The sequence below is a fragment of the Cryptococcus depauperatus genome, chromosome 3 (genome assembly GCF_001720195.1).
Source record: "Cryptococcus depauperatus CBS 7841 chromosome 3, complete sequence".
Lineage (NCBI taxonomy): Eukaryota > Fungi > Basidiomycota > Tremellomycetes > Tremellales > Cryptococcaceae > Cryptococcus > Cryptococcus depauperatus.
This window is the reverse complement of record NC_089470.1, coordinates 636,021-655,050: the sequence shown is the minus strand read 5'-3', so window position 1 is coordinate 655,050 and position 19,030 is coordinate 636,021. Positions and strand designations below refer to the sequence as shown.

The following is a 19,030-nucleotide window of genomic DNA, read 5'->3' as shown; positions in this document are numbered from 1 at the left end:
AGTCACTCCCAAGATGCCAAAGATGAGTGCTACCAACAAGATGAGCTGAGCGATAACAGATTCTCAACACAAGAGCTCACCAGCAAAGCCAAGGTACGAAAGTCTGTAAACGGTACCAATCTACATTAGGAAATTGAAGTGGATTCAGTGACACCCAAACATATGTAATAGAGTATTTCTCATAATTCAGCTAAAACAGACCTACTCGTCTATTAGGATTTCCGCTTGCATAGCCAGTTTATCACATAGATAAGATAAGTGATAACCGCGTGGCCAGTTGGTGCCTGAACCTACGTTGTACAGTTATCTGTCGATAAACCATACTGTCATTGCGACCAAAAGCAACTTGGGATGGAAAACACCTACCAGATGATTTAGACTTTTTGTGAATCATCATAAAACGAATATCTGCTCAAGCACCCAAACAGAGCAAGGACACATGTCAACTTTTCAGTAGTGTTGTCGTGGGATCGTTGGACACAGTTGAACTTTTGCCGAAACAAGAATTTGTTAGGCAAAAATGGTATCACTCTGATACAACGCACCATCTTTTAGGATTGTTAGCAGCCTCCGTCTCGGACGCATATAGATTAGGATATTTGACGCCAGCCTCTTTGGGTAGTTTCATAATCAACGTCGCTTGGTAGGCCTGCGATGAATGTCAGTATTTTATCCAAGGTACAACAAGTAATGTACATTGAGGGCAAGGATTACAACGATTGACAAACCGGTGGTGGGAAAGGCAGGAGGAAGAGTGATAGCAGACATGTCGAAACCATCTTTATAGTTTTGTCAATGAATTGCTGAACATGGAAGACACTTTTGCCAGCCCTACCACTATGGTAGAAATGTTTTTGGTATTGGTCCTTATCAATTCCGATGGAACATTTTGTATCAATACTCTTTTACATAATATACTTTGTTATTACTAATAAAAGTTGTATGCGATAGATTCATCTCTATTTGAACGTTTATAGTTTTTTAAAAGTATACAAATCAATGGGCTTATTTTGTATTTTGTGCATACTCAAATGGATAGAGCATTTGTGATGAACGCTCTGGGAGAAACTTTCGAGTATTGTCCTAGGCCTTGCTTCGGGGATTGCTGCTGTTTTGAACGGCCTCGTGAACTATTGTTCTAACCAGGCTGCCAATCACCCAATAGTAAACGGATTTGTGACTCTTGCTGGACTTTTTTTTCCACTATTCGTTTTCTCTTTCAACGAACTATAGTCACTTTAAGATGAAGAGTTATTTGCTGTTGAGCTCCGAAATACACTATGATGGTAATGGACATTTGCTGACAACAAAGATGATTTTGTTGATGATAGCAATAGAAACTCCCGTAAAATCGAGTTGAGCAGATCAGGACGGTATCATGCAAGTAATGCAGCCCCATCAAGTCATTGACAACACGATAGATTCGCTGTGACTTTATACATTTCATGCTCACCGTCCCGTCTCCCATACCTGTTCCAAGAATCGCACATATCCAATTGCCACATCTCCCTCCGTCCAGGTCCCAGATGCAGCTACCCCGCCACTGGCTTGCGCTTTAGTTTGTACAGCTTCAAACTGGCGTTTTAATCTCTGAAGTTCGCTCAAGTTTACCCGTCGAGGTGGAAGATGGAGCATTTGAGGTGACGGGGCTGGCGGCGAGGGCATGGGAAAAGTGGTTGATTCAGGAAATGAGTTGAGATGGGAAAGAAGGGAAGCGTTGATTTGTGATGTAGTTTGTGTGAGGACCTGTAGAGTATTGGGTGGACGTTTGTTTCTCTACATGTCCTTGTCACCGGATGTTCCGATGCCACAAGATATGACTAACCTGGAGAACAGCAGAAGTAGGAGGCTTTTTGTCGCCTTTGATGATTGCATTCCAAATATCTTTAAACGGCGGATCCTCGTCCCATGGCAAACTGAATAATGGGCTATCCCATCTGACCATTGAGGATGGCTCTTCATACCGCATAATGAGGTTTTCAAATCTGCAGCTTATTCAGAAATGGGGCAACAGCAGCGGTAAGAGACATACGTTGCAGGTTTGTAGGAGCATCCACCTCTCTTTTCATGCCATTCTCGACACTTTTCAGGCGGAGCAATCACGTGCACCTTTGCCCATTATCAGCTTTTTCCTGGCTGACATTAGGCCCACCGTAGCAACTCTTGCGTGCGCCTCTCTAGCTGCGCAATACATCTGATATCTGAATCCTTTAATGTAGTTTGCGCTGTCTACTATTGTAATTGTATCTGAGGCAAGAGATCGGTTTATATTGGAAAATAAGCTTGCTCGTCCTGGTTTTTCTTGAGCACTTGCTATGGGCCACACTCATCAGCGCTCCTCTCACCACAACAGAAAGTTGGATACGTACAATCATAAGTAGTCCTTGGAACATGTGAAGACTCATCGCTGATAATGACCACTTCAAGTTGAGGGCCGTCATATCCTGGTTCAGAGAGACGCTTTTGAAAGTATTTTCCAAGTTGCTCAGCGCGAGTCGACTTGCCAGAGCAAGGATAACCTGATATGGTGATGAGAGCCATTTTCTTAAAATAAAGTGATTAAAGAAAAACTGTATAATTGTTCATATAGAAAATAATTTTTTGTAGTTTTGAATTTTCATCTTGTGTTGTCACCATCTCGCTAATCCGCTGTTGACGTTTATCCCGCATAAGATACAACATTTCATATTTTCTACTTTTTGTATTTATTCTTCCATTTGTTAATCAACAATTTAAGTATCGAGTGTCCATGGCAGGCTACAATAACCAAGACAAACCGCTACGGTCAGCACTGGATCCCATATCCACCTCTTCCCAGTATCTACCCTCCCTCAATGGCACACTCTCTATCGCAAAAGAAGTTTTTATAGGCCCATTCTCGAGTGAGCAAGGGAGTTCACAACATACTAGGATTCTCTCCGATCGTAAGTAAGGCTGTGTGTATAGTATATACATGATACTAAGCTGTAATGGTTGAACAGTTGCGCCCTCTTTGATGCAATCTCGATTCCTTAATCATTCCTCTACGTCTCAACCAAATCTTCCTCGGCCGTCTACGTCCAACAGATCATCATTATCTCCACACCCACTCTTGCGTTTACCTACTACTTTATCCTTGCACAGTACAGGTCGTAAAACTTCTTCTTCTTTAGCCATTCTCGAAGCTGTCGAAAGTCTGGCGTCCCTATCTCTGGACAGTCATTTGCAGAATGACGAAAATGGAAACCCTAGTCTTATCAGGGGCTTCAAAGCGACAATACCTTCGTCGGAACTTGCCAAGCAAAAGCGTCGAATGATTCGAGGCGATATCATTGACGAGGATCTCGGTGGGCGTATAGGTATCAAGAAACTGGGGGATAGAGCACGGGGGCTCTTGACTGAGAAAGGAGAAGAAGGCAATGAAGACGGAGAGCTGAACGTGGGGAGAAAAGCAGCGAAAAAGAGAAGAAAGAAGCGAGAAAAGAGAAGGATCTCGGAAGGAAGGGGGTTGGAAGGAAAGTTGACTTTGGAGGATTTAGCAAGGCAGGCAGAAGAAATCGGTCAAGACAAAGAGAATCTACATGTCAGGCAGGTGTGTGGTTTTTGGCTTTGTGGATGACACAAGTTAATTCTGTAGTCCTTGATACAATTTGAGATTACTGAAGTGAGCAACAAGATTGAAGCGCTAAAAGAGATTCGTCGTCGTTTGGAAACATCCCTTCTCCATTTGCAAGAAGAAGACTTGGAATTAAATGATGAGCTTGAAGGCGTTCAGGAATTAATGGCTTCACCAGCTATGGTGGCTGCAACCGGCACCAAGCTTTCACCAAGTAGCCAGGGAGAGAAAGTCGCTGTTAAAAGTTCCAGACGGCGGAAGGGGCCAGCATTTCTACCTTCTGAGCATGATGAATTGCCTTCAGGTGTGGCCTTCATGGTGAGTGACTGTTCTGCCATCTAGACTGAATACTAACGATGATCAGACAATGGATGCTCATGCTGGGCCTATCACAGCCCTAGATTTTGAGGAGCCTTATGGGGTGCTTGTTACCGCAGGACAAGATGATATTGTCAAAGTTTGGGATCTGTGCAATGGCGAAGAAATCGGTCAACTTCGTGGACACAGAGGCGCCGTCAAGGCCATCCAAGTCGAAGATACCTTATGTCTGACGGGTGGTGTAGATGGCAATGTGTGTTTATGGGATTTACGCAATGTCGAAGACTATGAAGAACGTCTTCAATCTCAATTACAACAAATCGCTCAACAAGATCCACTCGAACGTATTGCAGAACAACGTGCCCAGGAAGTAGATGCCATCGAAGAGGAAGAGGAAGAAGCTGAGTTTGGATTCCGGGATTCTCAGCCAGGGGATGGCAGTCCATGTGTGAGGACACTGGAAGGTCATAGCAAAGCTGTGACAGCACTATACTATGAGGACGGATGCTTGGTCACAGGCTCATCAGACAAGACAATCCGTCAATGGGATGTGGCAACAGGCCAATGTATATTGACCATGGACATTCTCTGGGCTATCTCCAACCCACCCGCACCCACTGCTCAACCTCGTCGACCCCGTCTCCCCCATCGAACTTCTACCGCGTTTTCTTCCGCCGCTTTCTCCAACCTCTCTGACGAGAACGATTTTCTACCTTCTCCAGGCGCGAGTCTTGTAGGAATGCCAGGAGCCTCCTTACTTTCAGCCGCAACTTCACAAAACTTTGCTGTTCCCACTCCGCCATATGCTGATGGGACATGGGAGATGTACCAAGATTTTGTAGGCGGTGTGCAGTTCTGGGGCTACGCACTTGCCAGCGGCAGTGGAGATGGCGGAGTCAGGATGTGGGACTTGAGGACAGGTCAGGCCCACCGGACGCTTGTTGGGCATACAGCTCCTGTGACATGCTTACAATTCGACGAGACGTACATCATGACTGGCAGTCTCGACCGAACCATCAGAGTAAGTCTGGCCCATTAGCAAGATGCAATCCAGCTGACGGTCACAGATATGGGATCTGAGAATGGGAAACACTTCAGACGTGCACAAATACGAATACCCTGTTACTGCTTTACAATTCGACTCTCGCAAAATTGTGGCCTGTACAGGCGAGAATGGTATCGACGTTTACAACAGAACCACCCACGCTCACTCAAGATTGACTGTAAACGGACATATCAAGCCAGTTGAAAAGATGAGATTCATTGATAAATACCTAGTTAGCGGTGGTAAAGATGGTCGTGCCAAGATATGGGCCATGTAGTATGTGGGAGGAACGAATAAGCAATACTTTTGAGAAGCATAGATTGAAAACAAGCATAACAGAATGCATCTGATTCTATTTTTTGGGATTACGTAATATGTTGTAATATACGCGTCGCGTCGACGCGTCAATACATTCTTCAGCTCGGACCATTTTTCGTCTTGAGCTTTTGTCACCCAACTTTTCAACTAGCGTGGTTTTTAAAAATCGCCTATCAAGTATCTTTTGCCACCTGCAGCGGAATCAAAAACGTGCCTGGGAATTGAGAGATCATCGCGCCCCTCTCTCCTCCAATTCCATGTTCTAGATCGTTCTCAAGTCCGTGCACCGATCATCTTTCAACTATGCTAACGGATTTTGTTTTGCCACCCAGTCTCAGCACGGACTTGGTGAGACATCTCGGTGGCGAGAGGCTCTAGCCGCAATTTTGTCTTGAGATGGACGCTAGCAGAGATTGCACAAGAGATGACTGCCGTGCGCTGAGTCAACATATATAGACTCACTCGGTCAGTCTTTTCTCCCAGTTTGTTCTTTTACTTGCCATTCGGTCTCCTACTAACCAGGCCATGTCCCTTCCTGACACTCCGTTGCGCACTCTCACCCCAATTACTGAGCTTACCACACCCAACCTGCACTGTGCGCTCACACTCCCTTCCGCTCATAACGACGACAATGAGCGCGGGCGCGTGCACACGGGAGACCATACCAGTGAAAAGGCTTCGGCCCATTCCAAACGTTCTGGTCACTCCGTCAGGCAACCACATCCTCCCGCGTCTTCTGGGAAGCTCTTGGACATGGTACTGCGTTCAGACTCAACAATGTCTCTTCATAATGGTATCATGCCTATGGATACCAAATCTCTTATTAACCAGCCGAAGACTGAAGGCGAGAGACTCTCGCCTGCTCGGAAAGGCTCGGCAACACCTTCAGAGGTTTCTGGTCCAAGCGTCGTTCCTTTTTCTCTCAACATTTCTTCTCCAGGCGACCTTTTACCTCCGTCTCGAGTGGCCAGCAGCAGCAAGCCCAAGCATATCAAACACACAAGTCCATCTTCTAGCCCTTCTCCGTATGGTCCAGCAAGCGACGAGGCTCGTCGTCGATACCGTGAGAGATACTACCTACGGGGCAAAGAAGTTCAAGCAAAACGCGGAGCAGAAGCCAAAGGCAAGGAGGCCAAAGAAAAAATTGAGAAGGAGAAGGTGGAAAGAAACAAGAAAGTGGGGGGAGAGCTCAAGGAAAGAGACACAAAGGTCAAGTTTCAAGATAAAGTTAACGTTGAAGAACAAACAGTGGCCATTGCCAAAAAGCAATCTACCAAGAACGGGAAGAACTCGGCCGGTGTTGGAGTTAGCGAGACGGCAGTCAGATCCTCGGACAATAGTCGACCCAGCAGTTTTTGTAGTAGTCCTGATGACTCTTGGACGCATATACCTTCGTTAAGCAGAGAGTCTAGCGTGAGTCTTTTCTGCAGACAGAAGATGCCAATTAAAGCCAACTCATCAGGAGATCCACCTTGCCGATCTGAAAAGCATTCCATCGTACAGTCAAGGCGTTCGCCCTACGCTCCACAACATCCTCACCTTTAGAGATGATGTCAATCCTCGCACCAAATCCACAAAAGTCTCCTCGCCTTCAAGCAAGTCTACCAGCCGGCCTTCTAGCGTTAAAAGGGGAAGGCCTCATAGCTTTCACGTCATTCGCCCTTTAACTGTCAAGAGGTCGAGTACCTATAATGGATCAACATGCAAGGCTAAAACGCCTACTATTGTGCAACCCTCATCTTTTGTTGACGTTTCTCGATTAATAGTTCAAGATGAAAATGAGAGAACCAAGGCTCCCGTAAGTTATAAGCCCGTTGTGCGCATTTTCTCACATACTAACAAGCTATTCTTGAGTTTACCGACGCTCTACCTGTGTCTGCTTATAGCACTTCTGCCACCGGTTCCAACCCATCTCGTTCATCCAGTACCCGTTCTTCGGTGGAGAAGTCTATCAGCTCTCATCTCAGAGACGCAAGAGGCCTGGCTCGCATGTCTAGTATTATGTCTTCTATTTTTGGAGGCAACAACCCGAATCAAGGAAACTCTTCTGAAACCAAACTTGAAAGAAGTGTGCATCGATTCTCCAAGCGTGTTTACAATGCAAAAAACTCTGCAAAAAATTCCAAAAGCTCGATTCCCACTCAATCACCAGGACCGGCCTCACCCTTGGCTTTACTAGGAGAATTGTCTCACGAGGAGACGCTTGCAGGACCTCTTCCTGTGCTACATAGTTCAGGCACCTTCGGTATCAGAGATGACGGCTCGGATGTGTACAATGACCATTTCCTTTCTACTCGAACTCTTCCAGATCGTACAGGGTCTCCACATACTCAATCTGACCGTATCAAACGTATTCTTTACGTCGAGAACCACATCGACGAACCTGAATCTGACTATACTGACCAAGAGGCGGAGGACAGGGTTGGGAAATTTTACGCCCCCAATGGATTGGAGAGTGCGAGTAAAGTAGAGGAACATGAATCTACGGCTGCAGCTTTAATCAACCTTCATGAATCTGTAGCTCCTGCAGTAACCTTTACTTCAGCCACAAACGTTTTGCCAGATGACCAGAATTATTCGACTTCATCTGGTTACTCAAACAGCGGCCAGACTCATCATCGTGCCTATGACTCGTTCTCTCCTCAAATAGCATTGGCTACTCCTAGTCTCATTGGGGGTGGGGTAAATACTGCTGATACCACACCCGAGATGATTGATGAGTGTACGCAAACTTCTTCAGTCTCCTCACCTATTGCCCCCGCCATCTCGGAGTGCATGCCAATTTGCATACCCTCTCGGCAACATTCTGTTTTGAGTCATCAGTGTCTCGCTACTTTTCAGTCTGCGTTCGCTTCTCTTGAATCATTTTCTACATCTGCTCAAGCAGAATTACCGCTGCTCATCGCTAGTTACCTCCTCTCTACACATGCTACAGCGCTCTTGGAGCATTCAGCTTCGAAGGATACGAGTAATATCCTGCATCAAATGGCCAAGGAGAGTTTAGAATGGAGTGGAATTCTGACTAATATGGCAGAAAAAATGTCTGAGATGGGTAACAGGCAAACTACGTCTTTTAAAGCTTCGAAACAGGTTCCTGCCGATCAAGAGATTGAAAGTATACCAAGGCCTAGGAGTGGGACCCCTTTGGCTGTAGATGGCCTTGTTCGAGCGTCATTAACTTCTTCTCGGAAGAATTTTGCAGGTCCAGCTTCTACTCAGCCTTACTTTAACGACACATATGACCCTGTCAGAGAAGCTTATGAGACTCTCATCGATGCTCAAATCGCATCTCAGTTGTGCGCTCAACTGGATGAACAAGCTCAATCTAAAGCTCTGAGAAGCAAAGACGAATCTCTTCTTAGCAGCATCTCGCGTGAAGATCAAAAGCTCAACCAAAAGGAACCTCTTGGTTCCCATATCGCTCAAGAGTATTCGGCTTTTGCGGAGAATTGCTCGATGGAAGTAGTTAAACAAAATAAGGAGGGTGAGAATAGAAGAGTCTCTGACGATAAACAAACATCGGACTCAAACGGACTGATCAAAAACTCTACAACTAGTTCCGCCAACTACCAGCCTACTCTCTCTCCCAGCACAACACTTCCAAACTCACTTGGTTTGGATGAAGCAATGCCCGATCCAAACTTATCATGCCCTCAGCTTACGCATCTTAACTCGGACTCCAAATACACGACGTCATTTCGTAAAACGATGCCACCTCTGATGACGAAGCTTCCAGTGATGACAAAAGGTAACATCTGGAAACGAAGGTATACAATGTTCTCTACCGCAGGCCAAGCGCATGTTTGTACCAACCCAGTGGAAACTGTCCAATCCACATCAGCTGCCACACCTGACCACAACAACAATCAGCTCAATCTCCCAAATGCATATCCTGTCACTATGACATCTCTTCTCCAATTTCTTCGAGACAGATTGTACAGCGATAAAACAGTGATACCATTTACGAAAAAGAGTAGCAAAGGAACCCCGGGCTGTGAAGTACAAGACAAAGAGTTGAGAAATGATGTCAAATCTGGCAAGAGTGAGACTGGGTTGAGAAATGCAAGTGGTACAAGCATCTTGGGGGAAAAGAAGCGTTGATGATCTCGGAGGGAAAACATAGTCGAGGCTTGATTACAATCGCGACCACGGGACGAAGGCAATGGATGTTTATCCAAAGGCGTATAAGAGTATCATGTCGGTTGGTGATTTCTATCAAGTGATGTGGTTATGATTAATGCAGCACTGTATCGATTGTAATTTGTACAAGTAATTTCTAATGATATAGATGGATTTTATAGATTATACATGAATAGATATAAGTAGTTTGCTGATGATGATTGTATTTTGTCATGACTATGATTATGCTTTGCTTTACAAGTCTATACGGTGTCTTGAATAAGTTTGCATAAGTGTATATGCAATGCAGCAGAAGCCTTTAATCGTTACACTTGACTCATACTCAAACTCCGTTATATAGCTCTTATTTGACAACTTCCCTGCCTATCTACATAAATTAAATGGAGTACTCAATTGACTTTGAAAAATTGGGCCGTCTGAGGTTCAAAAGCTGTTCAATCCTATCCAATCCCACCTAGCAAGAAAACTTGAGTATTAGCCCTTAACCCTCCCATTGGCCACACAGGCATTACGTGAAAGTATTTACCAAAAGGTTATCCCTTGCAACGGAAAATGTGACTCGGTACCACCCTGCAACGTTATAATGGTATGCAGAACCAGGAGCCTTTCGTTTGAGTCAAAGAGGCAGTGCAAATGATATCAGTAGATGGTTTTAAATCTTGAGGTAAAGATCATGGTGAACTCACAACATATACACCTCCATCGAGTAACTTTTGGAATAGTCTTTTCTCGGATTTAGCATCATGGAAGCCCATACTTTTTCCCAAGTTTATAAAAATGAAATTGCCTCTGTCAAGGAGTATCAGTCCAGTCAAAAAGGAAAGGCATAGAAGAAAGACTTGCGCATTGGAATCACCAACTTGTACACCTCTTCCTTCAAACCACTTTCTTGTGAATGCTTGAGCTTCAGCCAATCGTTGGCAATTAGTTGTTATAAACTTAGTTAAAGCTACTTTGTTTTGCAAGAGATTGGACCATATGATGTCGGCTGGGGATGAAACTGTACGTTGGATCTGTGTCAGTAGGTCTGCTCGAAATATCGGAGAGAGGCTGAAAAAACCAACGTTTCATGAGCATCGAAGTATTGGACATGACCCGAATAAGGAAAGGATTGCTTTGGGATACAAGCGATCCCACGCGAAGACCGTTTGCACAAAAGCTACAATGTTGCCATTATTAGATGGTCAAGAAAGCCAATGGGATGCGCTCACTCTTTGGACATTCCATAGACGACTAAGCCATTGCACATTGATCAGCCAGCATTAGAATCGTTGACAAGAACGATTAGGCTTACTATGAAGCCTTGCCTTGTCAAATCTAATGCCAATTTCCTTCTCAATATCCAACGACATCATACTGGTAAAAGGCAACGCATCCTTGAAACCTGTAGTCACAATTCGTCAACCGTATTGCACTTTCCAACTCAACGCGGTTCATTCTCAAAAGAACAACAAGTTAAACTGACTTGTATTCTCGTAAACGCTCATAGCGTAGATTTCATCAGAGACTAGGTGCAGGTCTCTTTCTTCACAGAATTTGGCATAGGCCAGGAGAGTTGTGCGAGGGTATGTCCGACCCAAGGGGTTTTGAGGATTACATACAATCTACAAGTATTAGTTTCCAACCTGTGATGCGTAATCTGGGTGGTAGAATACAACGGAAAAATGGTTGGAGGACATACTACAGCTCTCACCTTGATTCTCAAGTCAATAAGCTCCTCATACCTTTTCTCAAACCACCTTAAGCTACCTGGTTCAAAACATTCATCCAGGGGGATGTGTACGGGTACGAGTCGGACGCGGCTACGACTGATGAGATCCCTGTCGAATCCTGAATAGCTGATATTGTAAGATGTCTGCCAAAGTACAGATGAACGTACTATGGAGCAGCCAGCAAGATGGCTTCGCCTTCATCCATAAGTGTATAAAACAACTGGTCAAGTACAGCTGAACACCCCACACCTATCTGATCCATCAGCTTTACTCCTTGACAAACATTCCCAGCCATCGTTACTCTCTTCCCAGACTTTCAAAATAAAAGAACCTAAAGACGCACCAGTGATGATATGTTCAGGCTTTACTTCCTGCAATGGGTTAAACCAATCATTGTAAAATCCGCTCAGCGCCTTGGTTATTCGACGACTGCCCCAGAGAGAATCACCATATGACAAATCAAGAAGAGTGAAATTACTCTGAAGGGAGTTTTCGAAGAGCTATATTGGTATGTTAGTATTGATGTGGCTGACGAAAATTGGTTTGAAAGAAACCATCGGTTGGCCTATCGTTCATCGCCTGCCAGCAATGCTTATAGAAAAATGTACATACTTTTATACACTCTGCCTGCATCAAATAGTTTTCTGCTACACCCAGTGATACAATACCTTTTGGGTTTGTTGCTGAGTCATATTCTGATTAGTTTGGTGAGTTATTTGTTCTCACAAGGATGAAGACAAGATACATACGGTCCTGAAACAGGCAAGAGAAGCGGTCGATTAATGGCCCAGCATCAGGTCCTTGTGTGGCTCTGTCGCTCATCTTAGGTCCTGCATACGTCAGAACAGACCGCCTCTGGGTGTCTGACAGGTCTGTTCTCTTCTTTTCGGATTCATTATCAGGCTCGTGAGCATGGTCGTCAACTTCTACTTGGGCCTTTTTGAAAGGAATAAGTGGAGAGTGGATGGACAGTGTACCAAAGCATGACATCAACGTTTCTCCTTCCTCATCTGACGGGTATTCATCATATCCAAGATCAAAATCGAGTGTGAGTTCGCGGTACTCTTGTCTATTGGTCCTTGAGTCAAAAGAAGACAAGGGTGTAGCAATTTGAGTAGTACTCTTTATGGATAGAGCGTGCGAAGGATGAGAGGGAAGACCACATGGTGGCTGTAATGAGTATGGCGTATGTTTGTGTATTACAGGTTCCATTTGGTCCAAAAAACTGAAGAAATAATTAAACAAAATAGAATAGATATCTTCGGATAATATGACAAGATAACATGTGTCGGGAAAGGTACGATCGCTCACGTGACTCTTATCACTTTTCTCCCAGTATAAAGTACATGCAAAAAGAAAAGTCTGATCTGAGTACCCACTGTACAACCATAATGCCAAACAAGAGATATAAGAAAATCAACTAAACTTTTCGCCCACCAAGCAGCTTCGTTATCCACCATCCTGCCCCAATCACTCCCGACCCCACACAGAATGCTCTCAAGGCGATAGCTACTATCAAAGCCTGTCTGACTGCTGAATAAAATGTAGCGAGTGCTTGACCTGACCAGTTGATACGTCTGTCACTAATGCGAGGGGGATGCTGTTGCATGGATAATTCCCAGGATCTGATGACTTGGCAATAACGGCGGGAAAAGACATATATCCAGAAATTGACGTCAGGGTAGGTAAATGTGGGGAAAACAGCTCTGTACAATTTGTTAGTGTTTTTGCATATGAAAATAAGAAAAGACAAACGTCATGTACGGCCCAATACCTGGTCGTTTGCCTTTTATCTTTAACTTGAGCCCAGATCCTTTCAATTTGGATTCATCTAAGGCTTTTTTCGCCGTTTCCCACTGATCTTCAAAACTGCTATGAACTGTGACAGGTGTGCGGGGTATTGAGCAAGGGCTAAGCTCTACATTTGATAAGCCTAGCTTAGAACTGAGTGGTTCTGGGTCCGATAAGAAAATCTTAGAAGGGGCAGAGGGAAGATGAGAGATCAAGTCGCTGCAGGAGTGTTAGTCGTGGACATTGATAAAGAGAGGAGACTGACAGGGTCATACCAAGGGTTAGTCCCCAGAGACGAAGCACACGCGACCCGTCTGCCTGATTAGTCCAGCTACCACTTCCTTCCAAATTCTCATTAAAGTTGGATCGATCAAAGTTCTCTGCTGTTGCCCATGGCTCATCGGGTAACAGTAGACAGCCAAATCTACACAATGTTAGCAGAGTCAAGCGAAAGCGACACACTGACTTCATTTTCCCAATCAAGTTACGCAGACACCACCTGATGAGCTTGTTCTTTGGTGATAAACGAGTAGATATATCAATGTCCACCTGAGACCATCGCGAGGGTGAGAAAGGTGGAGTCAGTAAGGACAACGGGATCCAATGTATGGAAGAAATTTCATTCTATGTCGAGTCAGCACACATCTGATAGAAATACAAGCCTCACCGCTTGGATTTCTGGCTTAGGGGTGAATGGGCTCGTCTGTAAGAATACTAAGATGTCAGCAATGCATTCGCTACGCAAACCTTACCAAAAGGGCTAAGAATCATCAAAAGTCGTTTCCCCAAGCTTGTCGTCACTTCTCGCTCATCTAATCTGCCAACATTTAAAAACTCTTTCTCAGCCAAATCTAGACCAATCTCCTCCCATGTCTCTCTCAGCGCCGTATAGTACGCCGACTGGTCATCTGGCTCTTGCCTTCCTCCAGGAAATGCTATATGGGACGCCCAACGGTGATGGGTGCTTGCTGAGGATGAGGAAGCTGAAGACAATGGCGATGCTCGCCTTATAAACAGCACCTCCGGGATAGTCTCTGGATCATTGACCCACGGCAGACGCATAAAGTCTTCCAGCTGGTATCCCTCTCCCCATTGATCGCGTAAAATGGCGGCGCTCCCATTATAACCCGCTGGCTCGGCTCCCTGGAATACAAAACGGGTCGCTGGGCGGAAGCGGATGATGATGGCTACAGAGGCCCGGCGCGACTGAGTAGGAGGTGACTGGATCAAGCGTGTGGGTACCGCATTCAGCGCATGAAAAAGCTTAATGACAGATGAAGCCGCCGGTTCCGACATTACTAGATCAGCATGGACAATGTTGAGATGAGAACAAGAAGACGCGTTTAGAATAGAGATGAAGGTGTTGATATGGTAAGTGATTAAATTGTTACGTAACAGTTTCGGTGCCACCAGCGATAACGCCGGGCTCGCACCGGCGTCCTCCGCCTATCTCATTTTACATAACAATGTCTTTTAATGAACAATCACGCGACGCGACGTTTTTTTTGTTAAAGCAAAATGGCTGACGCCCAAGATGCGCCAACCAAGCCTCCCGTACTTACCTCTGAGGATGAGCGCAAGCTGGAGATCCTCAAGGGAATGGACGTCAACCGGCTCAATAGCATTCGTCGTCGGGTCATGGAGCTTCAAGCAGCGGGTCAAACTAAAGAATCGTCCTCAGAGCTGGCAAAGTTGCTGATGATACTAAACATGTATGCTCGAGCAAAGCTCCTTGAGCAAGAGAGAGCAGCAGCAAGCAAGGCAGATAGTCAGCAAGAGGCGGCGAAGGAGACATCAAAAGCCAGTACACCGTCGACTCCAGCTCATCACGTTTCTATGACTCCGGCTCAGATTGCGCAACTCCGGACCCAAGCGCAAGCGTATCAGAATCTTTCGCGAGGAGAGCCTGTGCCATCTTATTTACTTGCTGCAGCTCAAGGCAACCAGCCGCCGGGTGTAGGTGGGACTTTGTCGGCATCAAGTTCGACACAAAAAATCGTCGAAAAGACAATAGAAGCTGTTGTTGAAGATAATGCTGGGAAGAATGACGAACCGCTCTATGCGATGGAATATGACGAGTCCTCTCTGATGTACCCATACAACGCATATATTGATCCAACTTTATATGCTAAACGCAGATTTGACGAGGAAATTTCCAATCCTCTACATAAGCGCCAGCGCCTTATCACACCTTCCATCATGCCTCGCGGACTCAACCCTTACCTGTTAATGGAAGAGAGAAACCGGTATATTGAGAATCGCATCGCTTGGAGAATGAAGGAACTTGAAGGAATGGAATCTACAGCAGGCATGGAACAGGGAGTTAAAGATGTTTCCAATATTGTTCAATTAGAAAAACCCAAAACGCCAATTGGTATACGAGCTCGCATCGAGCTTATCGGTCTCCGGTTGTTAGGGAAGCAAAAGCTTTTACGAGAAGATATTGTCCGAGCCATGCACGGTGCGTCCCAAGTTCCCGCCGACCGGTCTCAATTCCGTCGTTTCAGAACACATACCCTCCGGGATGCTCGTGCTACCGAAACTGCTGAACGTCGACAGCGTACCGAGCGCGAGCAACGTGGCAAGCAACATCATCTGGCTTATATCAACTCTATCTGTGATCATGGTCAGGCCGTCATTTCTGCTGGCTATGGCTCGTCCAGAGGCCAAGGTGCAGACAAAATGAAACGACTCGGTAGAACAATGATGAAATTACATGCCGATACTGAACGAGAAGAGCAAAAACGGATTGAGCGACTTGCAAAAGAACGTCTCAAGGCGTTGCGTAATGACGATGAAGAAGCTTATCTCGCTTTACTTGGAGAAGCCAAAGATTCACGTATTTCGCATCTCATGGACCAAACAGACCAATATCTGGAAACACTTGCTGCAGCTGTCGTAGAACAACAAAATGACGATGTTCACCGAGATGTCATCGCCATGGCAGAACCCTTTGAGCTGGAAGAAGGTATGGCGAGTGAGGAAATGTTTGGGGCACGAAGACAGGATGGCGAAGAGTCGGGCGCAGAGCGAAAAGCTGGTAAAGTGGATTACTATGCCGTGGCACACAAGATTCAAGAAAAGGTCACAAAGCAAGCTAGTATATTATCAGGCGGTACTCTCAAAGACTATCAGATCAAGGGGTTGCAGTGGATGATTAGTTTGTATAATAACCGATTGAATGGCATTCTCGCAGATGAAATGGTGCGTGCCTGTTCCATTGAGAGTAGTATTTTTCCAACGCAATCTAGGGTCTTGGAAAGACTATTCAAACCATCTCCCTTATCACATACCTTATCGAAAAGAAGCGTCAGCCAGGCCCATTTCTTGTGATTGTTCCACTCTCCACTTTGACAAATTGGACGCTTGAGTTTGAGCGCTGGGCGCCTTTAGTGCGGATGCTTATCTTGAAAGGGTCCCCTGCCGTCCGCCGAGAAGCTTATCCTCGCCTTCGCGCGGTTGATTTCCAAGTTTGCCTTACGACTTACGAGTACATAATCAAAGAAAGGCCGTTGTTAAGTAGGATCAAGTGGATCCACATGATTATTGACGAAGGACACCGTATGAAGAACGTCAAAAGTAAATTGAGTCAGACGTTGAATGAGCATTATTCGTCGAGATATCGGTTGATTCTGACAGGTACTCCTCTTCAGGTAAGGTTTATCAAGAGAGGGGTCTCTGCTGACTCCATCAGAATAATTTGCCTGAGCTGTGGGCGTTGCTCAATTTTGTGCTTCCTAAAATTTTCAATTCTGTCAAATCATTTGATGAATGGTTCAATGCTCCATTCGCCAACACTGGTGGCGAGAAGATGGAAATGAACGAAGAAGAGGCTCTGCTGGTGGTCAAGCGCTTACACAAAGTGCTGAGGCCATTCTTGTTGAGGAGACTGAAAAAGGACGTGGAAAGCGAGTTACCCGATAAGGTTGAAAAAGTTATCTATACAAAGATGAGTGCGTTGCAGTGGAAGTTGTATGAGAGCGTGCAGAAGTACAAGACATTACCTACAGATATGTCTGTGGCGTGAGTCAACCTCTACTTTTGACAAGAGGGCAACTAATGAAGTATGTTATAGAAAGCCGCAGAAGAGACAAAATCTGCAAAATGCTCTCATGCAGCTACGAAAGATTTGCAACCACCCGTATGTCTTTAGAGAAGTCGATGAGGATTTTACAGTGGGCAACACAACAGATGAGCAGATTGTTAGAGTTGCAGGCAAGTTCGAATTGTTGGATAGAATTCTACCAAAACTGTTTAAGACTGGTCACAAAGTAAGTGTTATTTGCATAGAAACAATCTTCGCTCAAAACACACAGGTTTTAATTTTTTTCCAAATGACCGAAATCATGACAATTGTATCCGACTTCTTCGAATGGCGCGGTTGGAAATATTGTCGCCTTGATGGTTCCACTAAAGCTGAAGATCGTCAGACTCTTCTTTCGACATTCAATGACCCCAATTCGCCTTACCAAGTGTTTATTCTCTCTACTCGTGCTGGCGGTCTAGGTCTCAATCTGCAAAGCGCAGACACAGTCATTATTTATGATACAGACTGGAATCCGCACGCGGATCTGCAAGCCCAGGATCGTGCACACCGTATCGGTCAGAAAAAGGAAGTGCGAGTGTTACGATTGATCTCATCTGGTACAGTGGAAGAGCTCGTCTTGGCGAGGGCACAACGGAAACTCGAGATTGACGGTAAAGTCATACAAGCTGGTAAATTCGATGATGTCACCACGGGCGCAGAGTATGAGGCTCTCTTACAGAAAGCATTTGAAACTAGCGCCGAGGATGACAATGAAGAGACCAATGAATTAGATGATGATGAATTGAATGAGTTGCTCGCGCGAGAAGATAATGAGTTGGAGATCTTTTCGGAGATGGATGAAGAGAGAAAACGGAAGAAAGTGGAGGATTGGAAAGCGACAGGTAAACCTGGTGATCCCTTGCCAGCACTCATGCAAGAATCTGAACTTCCACCATTTTATCGACGCGATATTGGTCAAGAAATGGCACAACATATGGCCAATGAGGAAGAACAAGGTCGAGGTCGTCGTACAAAGGGCGAAGTGCGTTACACGGATGGGCTCACGGATGATCAATTCATTGCGGCGCTTGAGGATTCAGATGATGATGTCGAAGAAGCGGCGGATCGCAAGAGGAAGCGGGCTGATAGGAAGGCAGAAAGAAAGAGAATGAATGATATGTTGGCGAGAGCAGAGGCAGACGGGAAGCCGCTAGATGCATCAGTCATGAAAGAAAGTACGCCCATCCCAACATCAGGGAAACAGAAGAGGGCAAGACCGAGCAGTTCGGTGACTCCTTCAGTGGCTGGCGACGAAATTCCGATGAAAAAGAGAAAAATGGAAAAGGTTCAAGGACCTGAGGTTCAATTAATGACAAGGCTGTTTACAGAAGTAAATAGTTTAAAATCAGACCTGGGAGAAGATTTGAATCAATTCTTCTTGACACCAGTCAACAAAAGAGTAAGCCGCCTGCATGTAGAGTGAAGGGTTGCCGTTGATCCTTGTCGTAGGATTATCCAGACTATTACGCCATCATTCCCCAACCCATCGCCATGTCTCAAATCAAAGCCAAGATTGGCAAACCTAATTACAATCTTCAAGCATTCCGAAACGATTTACATCTCTTATGGAACAATGCCCGCGTATATAACCAAGAGGGTTCGTGGGTGTTCAATGCCGCAGAAGATATGCAAGAAGCTTTTGACAGGCTGTGGGACGAAGTGTATCCCGCGTTTCTCCAAAGTCAGAATTCTGCTGGGATTAGTGGCGAAGGTAGTGAAGAAACATCTCTTGCACCTAGTGGGAGTAGCACGCCCATGTTCAAAGCCGGTGGAGGAGTGGAGAGAGTAACTGCGCCAAAGATTAGAATATCAATGGGAAAGAAAAAGGTGGAAGCTGCAAGGGGAGAAGAGAGCGAAGATGAGGATGAGGATGATGATTATTAAATATAGATTCCTCTTGAAGGTAGGACAAAGAGGTTGTACGATTATTATATAGGCTGTGCTCTTTTGGTTTGTGACATGAACATTTTAAAGGAACAAAATAAATCGTTATGCTAGCGTCAATCTTTACGAAGGCAAGCAAG

General features: G+C 45.2%; 6 protein-coding genes across 6 annotated transcripts; 3 read left to right on the top strand and 3 right to left on the bottom strand.

Moving 5' to 3' along the window:
• Positions 1-1,449: 1,449 nt before the first annotated feature.
• Positions 1,450-2,541, bottom strand: L203_102508 (uncharacterized protein; the record flags this gene model as incomplete). The annotated part of the gene is made up of 5 exons (XM_066211933.1): positions 1,450-1,776; positions 1,826-1,985; positions 2,033-2,109; positions 2,153-2,313; positions 2,370-2,541. The coding sequence occupies 5 exons, from the start codon at positions 2,539-2,541 to the stop codon at positions 1,450-1,452; spliced, it is 897 nt and encodes a 298-aa protein (XP_066068030.1).
• A 208-nt stretch (positions 2,542-2,749) lies between these two features.
• L203_102507 (mitochondrial division protein 1) lies at positions 2,750-5,235 on the top strand (the record flags this gene model as incomplete). Its single annotated transcript, XM_066211932.1, has 5 exons — positions 2,750-2,924; positions 2,982-3,571; positions 3,617-3,913; positions 3,960-4,934; positions 4,981-5,235. The coding sequence occupies 5 exons, from the start codon at positions 2,750-2,752 to the stop codon at positions 5,233-5,235; spliced, it is 2,292 nt and encodes a 763-aa protein (XP_066068029.1).
• A 566-nt stretch (positions 5,236-5,801) lies between these two features.
• Positions 5,802-9,377, top strand: L203_102506 (uncharacterized protein; the record flags this gene model as incomplete). The annotated part of the gene is made up of 3 exons (XM_066211931.1): positions 5,802-6,689; positions 6,739-7,074; positions 7,131-9,377. The coding sequence occupies 3 exons, from the start codon at positions 5,802-5,804 to the stop codon at positions 9,375-9,377; spliced, it is 3,471 nt and encodes a 1,156-aa protein (XP_066068028.1).
• Positions 9,378-9,792: 415 nt separating this feature from the next.
• Positions 9,793-12,340, bottom strand: L203_102505 (uncharacterized protein; the record flags this gene model as incomplete). Its single annotated transcript, XM_066211930.1, has 13 exons — positions 9,793-9,870; positions 9,943-10,020; positions 10,103-10,205; positions 10,260-10,416; positions 10,481-10,575; positions 10,628-10,649; positions 10,711-10,800; positions 10,882-11,020; positions 11,098-11,218; positions 11,296-11,377; positions 11,472-11,628; positions 11,741-11,823; positions 11,878-12,340. 13 exons carry the CDS (start codon positions 12,338-12,340, stop codon positions 9,793-9,795), a joined length of 1,668 nt encoding a protein of 555 aa, XP_066068027.1.
• Positions 12,341-12,548: 208 nt separating this feature from the next.
• On the bottom strand, positions 12,549-14,215 carry L203_102504 (uncharacterized protein; the record flags this gene model as incomplete). Its single annotated transcript, XM_066211929.1, has 6 exons — positions 12,549-12,834; positions 12,884-13,138; positions 13,185-13,343; positions 13,386-13,543; positions 13,587-13,622; positions 13,667-14,215. The coding sequence occupies 6 exons, from the start codon at positions 14,213-14,215 to the stop codon at positions 12,549-12,551; spliced, it is 1,443 nt and encodes a 480-aa protein (XP_066068026.1).
• Positions 14,216-14,437: 222 nt separating this feature from the next.
• On the top strand, positions 14,438-18,890 carry L203_102503 (uncharacterized protein; the record flags this gene model as incomplete). Its single annotated transcript, XM_066211928.1, has 6 exons — positions 14,438-16,123; positions 16,171-16,389; positions 16,614-16,942; positions 16,995-17,190; positions 17,236-18,405; positions 18,456-18,890. The coding sequence occupies 6 exons, from the start codon at positions 14,438-14,440 to the stop codon at positions 18,888-18,890; spliced, it is 4,035 nt and encodes a 1,344-aa protein (XP_066068025.1).
• Between the last annotated feature and the right edge of the window lie 140 nt (positions 18,891-19,030).